Source organism: Curcuma longa, chromosome 3, assembly GCF_044706935.1.
Source record: "Curcuma longa cultivar G26 ecotype Majalengka, Jawa Barat chromosome 3, ITB_CL_G26_1.1, whole genome shotgun sequence".
In the NCBI taxonomy this organism is placed as follows: Eukaryota; Viridiplantae; Streptophyta; class Magnoliopsida; order Zingiberales; family Zingiberaceae; genus Curcuma; species Curcuma longa.
This window is the reverse complement of record NC_133863.1, coordinates 673894-678851: the sequence shown is the minus strand read 5'-3', so window position 1 is coordinate 678851 and position 4958 is coordinate 673894. Positions and strand designations below refer to the sequence as shown.

The window sequence follows — 4958 nt, the reverse complement described above, 5'->3', positions numbered from 1 at the left end:
TATGACTCGAGTATATGAGCAGAAGGTGAGACTTGCAGAGATGAGGATATTAAAGTGGATGCGCGGATTATAAGGATGGACAGTATAAAAAATGAAAATTTTATAGAGAAAGTCGGAATTGCATCTACGGAGGAAAAACTCTAGAAGACACATTTAAGATGATATTAACATATACGTAAACTACTAATAAATATTTTAATTAGGCGATGTGAAATTGACAAATGTGCACATCAAACAAGGAAGAGGAAGATAAAAAAACTTAATTAGCAATAATAGATAAGATAAAATTTATTTAAATATAAATGATAATATACTAGGAGATAAAGGCCCAATGGTGTAGAAAGATCCATATACTCAATTCCACCTAGTGGGATCAAGTTTGGTTGTTGTTGTTGTTTAAGGACTTAAGACATTGTATTCTACCAATGGTTTAAAAAGGTTACCGATTGGTTCTTTTGATTATGAATAATGATACCCACAAGATAACCAACAGATAATAAGTGGTCACATATAGTATAATCATGTTTGGTTTCACTAACCAGCCAATTTGTTTATGAGAATTTATGCTGTAATCATGTTTGGTTTCATTGACCAGCCAATTTGTTTATGAGAAATTTTTTGTGATGCCCTGTCATAAATGAGCCAGACTTGTTGACTTGTTTACACCATGTTTGTTGAGTAAGTTGCTTATGTTATGTGAATTTTATTATTTGTGTTCATTTTTTGTGTGTGCTAGACTTTGAGGCCAAGATTCCTTTTCTTCCACTTGGGTGATTCATTTTCATCCTCAATATAATTTGTGTGTGCTAGACTTTGAGGCCAAGATGCCTTTTCTTCCACTTGGGTGATTCATTCTCATCCTCAATATAATTATAATTTGTATTTTAGTTTACATAAGATATTGTTCTTTAATTTTGACATTACCTATTAATATATTGTGGATTTGTCACTTATTAAAGGAATCATACTTGTGTTTCAGATGACAGAACACGACTATGATCCACAATCTTATGACTAGATTGTGATAGATCCTTCTAGTGCTGTATGTTTTGCTCGAGAGGGAACTTTGATATGAAATGCATACAGCTTGCTGTGTTGTTCTAGTTTTTTATATGAATCCTTACCAATTTACTTTTGCCTTTGAATTTTTTTATTATCTTTTGCTTCTTTCTGTGATTGCATAAAGCTGCTTCTCTTTTGATACATATAATATTGCATTGGGGATAATCTGACTTGTGATCACTCACTAAATGACAGGTTGTTACTGTAAAAGTTATTCGGAATAAGCAGACTGGGCAATCTGAGGGATATGGTTTTATTGAGTTCATAACCCGTGCAGCAGCTGAACGAGTTCTTCAAACTTACAATGGTCAAATGATGCCAAACATTGAGCAAACTTTCAGGCTTAATTGGGCAACATGTGGAGCTGGCGAGAGACGTGGAGATGATGGTGTTGACTACACAATTTTTGTTGGTGATTTGGCAGCTGATGTTACAGATTACTTGTTACAAGAGACATTCAAGAGTCGATATCCATCAGTTAAGGGTGCAAAAATTGTGACAGATAAACTTACCGGGCGCTCTAAAGGCTTTGGCTTTGTTAGATTTGGGGACCCAAATGAACAATCAAGTGCTTTGTCTGAGATGAATGGAGTTTATTGTTCAACAAGACCTATGCGAATTGGTCCAGCTGCTAACAAAAAGAATTTGGGTTCTCAACAATATTCCGCTGATGGTGAGTAAAAGTGAAACCATTTTATTACCTTTTTTTCCTGTAATTTTACTATCCAGATGCTTTCCCATGTTTTATTGAGTTGGACCTATTGTTTCTTTGATGGTTCCATGTCTTGTCTTGTAATTTATTCTTTGAAAAGTGTCTACTTTGAAAGACAATTGTTGAATGTTACTCTTTGATTGCCCCCTCACTTGAATTATAGCGAAGTATTTCTCCAATTGATATTCCTTCCCGCATGCACTTTTGTGAAATTTAGGCTCCTTTACGCATAGTTCTAGAAAAGACTTATATAAAGACTCATGTTGTCTCAGAGCAGGATGCCATGTGCCTTCATATAGGGGCTTGGAATTGACTTCAGCTGAGATCCATATCTCCCCATTTAGGTCAGTGTTCTTGATTATATAACAGCTTGGTCCTTTCATGTTTGTGGCATCTTTTGCTACTTTCCCTTCTAGTTAGAGTGTATTTCCAAAATCTATCTACGCTCTCAATTTACTTCAGGCTCTTATTCTGTGGCATCTTCTGCTACATTTCCTTTTAATTTCAATGGTTTATTCAAAAGCTGTGTATGCTCCTGTTCTTTAGATTCAGCACTTTAATAGGTTTCCATTCCATTTTGCAATTAAAATTGGCGGGCCATCCCCACCTCTTGGGGCATGATGAGGGAGGTGTGGGTTGGGGTTGAGCTATGATAATAAGCACACAAAAATTTTATTAATGTGTTTTGAAGTTTTAAGTTTGCATTGAATTACCTGGACCAAGAGGACGGACTGCACAATTTTGCATCCCCATTTGAATTTTCATTCAAGATCTGCCCAGGTTATGTGGCAGTGCTGCACTAATTGATTCATGAAATTGTTCCCCAAGTATTATAAATTAAGAAGTATTAACTGCATGGTTTTGCATGAATACAATGAATTAAGTTTTGTTGCACAAGTAGTATAACCATCAGTTGATTGGACAATTAAATGGCGATTAATATGCATTCTCAGATGCTATGGATAAAGGGTATATTTGCAACCTTGGAGGGGTCTTGTTGGTTTGTTCTATTGAAAACACTATAGGTTGCCATGTTCAAGGTTTCACATTTGATGGCTTCCATTGAAGGGAAAACAAATTCAGTTTGTCCCTAGTAATCTGATAAGATTATTATACTATGGCATATGTGTTGCATGCATCTTGATCATCCAGTAATGTATCACCAAGTTTGGTCTCTTCCAGGGCAAAAGTTCATATGCATAATGTATACCTAAATGATTCGGGGAAGTTTTCTTCAAGAATTCATGTGTTCTTGCTTGCAGGTTCTAACCAGAATTTTCAAGGAGTTGAATCTGACAATGATCCAAACAATACCACTGTGGGTGTTTTTATTGTTCCTTTTTTTTTTTTTTGCAAATAATAGAAGGTAATTGTGCAACCAATTTTGATTATTACTACCTTGGCTTTTAGATATTTGTTGGCGGGCTAGATCCAATTATCACAGACGACCTGTTGCGGCAAGCTTTTGGTGTTTATGGGGAGTTGCTATATGTTAAGATACCTGCAGGCAAGCGTTGTGGGTTTGTGCAGTTTGCCAACAGGTTTTGCTTTCAAGATGTACATTATCATTCTACCATATTATTTTGTTCCTCTGGTATTCACATTTATGTCTATACTTGATTTTGATTTTTTAGGGCCAATGCAGAGGAGGCTTTGAGACAACTAAATGGAACACCCTTGGGTGGCCAAAATGTCCGACTTTCTTGGGGTCGTAGCCCTGCAAATAAACAGGTTTTAGTAGTTATCGGCCTGGTTAAAATTGTTTGCAAAGTATTCTAGACCACAAATCATCATAATTTGCATGCTTCTCATAACAGCCACAACAAGATCCCAATCAGTGGAATGGAAACTACTATGGATACACACAAAGCTACGAGACATATGGATATGCCGCTGCACCTCAAGATCCTAATACATATGGATATGCTGCCTATCCTGGGTACAACTATCAGCAACAACAGCCACAGGTTAGCATTGGTCTTGTTTTCTTGTTAATATCGTTATATCTTAACGTAGAGAACTATCCTGGTAGCTCTTAAGCATTTTTTCATTGTAGTATGGCATGGTAGGTGGAAAATTTGATATGGCAGTTCCTGATTGCATCTCAGATCCTCAAATGATGTCGTGCAAATACATACAATAAAGATACTATACTCAGATTCTTATGGGGCATCTAGTGATTGTTATGCTTAATTTACTTGTAGCTCGTCATTTTGAGGCTTGATTTTTGTTTTCAGTGTGGCCAAGTCAATTTTAATATATTTTTTAGTTTCTTTATACCTTTATAATTTTCTTTGGAACAAGAACTACATTTTTGGCTAGAAGAAAGTTCATATAATAATTGGCTTTTGATCTTGCTATGCCTTCCATCTTAAACTCCATCTTGAAGGAACTAACTTTTGTCTTGCCATGCAGTGATTTATTTTGCTTACTAAATGAGCTGAGAAAAACCTTGTGGTATCTGGGATCCAATCCTAGCCGATGAATCTCTTGCTTTATCAACTCTCATGCGTGGAAGGATATTCTGACAGACGGATATTCTGATCTGTCAACTATTATTCTTTCATAAACTAGGTGCAGCACTGTAGTTTTCAGGTTTATGATGCGTAGCTAAGAGCTTTCTTCTTTAAGTGTGGAACTAGATGTTTATTGACAATGTAATAATAATTATTGGATCGAACCTCCTTGACTGTTAAAGGGATTACTGAGACGTACAATATTGTAATTCCTGTATCCTGCATGCCTATTGAGGTATGTACATTAGCTTTTTGCACTGAGTGATTGTCCATTAAAGGATTGTATGGATTGCTTAGATTCATGGTTTATTCGAGTATTTCTCCCTTATTATGTGACGAAGTCCTGGTGTTTTCCCTTTAAATTTCTTTTTTGCTTTATTTTCAAATGTGCTTTTGCCTGAATGAGGAGCTACGTGTGACGTTTTCTTAGTTTGATATAATTTTTTTCTGATTGTTGACGAGTTCTTCGTCTATTGAAGGGACATGCACAGTGGAATTTGGAGATGATGAAGAGCCCGATAAGGTTTTATTTGAATCTCGAAAAGCTTGTTTGAGACATTTCAGCGTGAAGCCTGCAGGCGATACAGAGTGCGGTTTGGAACAATGTAGAACACATTGCCGGTGTTGAGCTGTGCGTCCGGGCGGACGACCAGCCGCGGGTTCTTGAA

At 36.4% G+C, this 4958-nt stretch overlaps 1 protein-coding gene across 1 annotated transcript; it reads left to right on the top strand.

Annotated features, from left to right (window-relative positions):
• Position 1: 1 nt before the first annotated feature.
• On the top strand, positions 2-4621 carry LOC141822939 (RNA-binding protein L-like). Its single transcript, XM_074710234.1, has 7 exons — positions 2-25; positions 1258-1735; positions 3037-3092; positions 3185-3315; positions 3409-3505; positions 3592-3741; positions 4190-4621. Exons 1-7 carry the CDS (start codon positions 2-4, stop codon positions 4190-4192), a joined length of 939 nt encoding a protein of 312 aa, XP_074566335.1. The 3' UTR covers positions 4193-4621.
• Positions 4622-4958: the final 337 nt, after the last annotated feature.

Excerpts from the sequence above, each read along its gene's own strand:
- LOC141822939 (XM_074710234.1), top strand. The coding sequence starts at position 2 with ATGACTCGAGTATATGAGCAGAAG. Across the intron at positions 3,093-3,184 it reads ATGATCCAAACAATACCACT|ATATTTGTTGGCGGGCTAGA; the intron begins GTGGGTGTTTTT and ends CTTGGCTTTTAG. Across the intron at positions 3,506-3,591 it reads GTAGCCCTGCAAATAAACAG|CCACAACAAGATCCCAATCA; the intron begins GTTTTAGTAGTT and ends TTCTCATAACAG.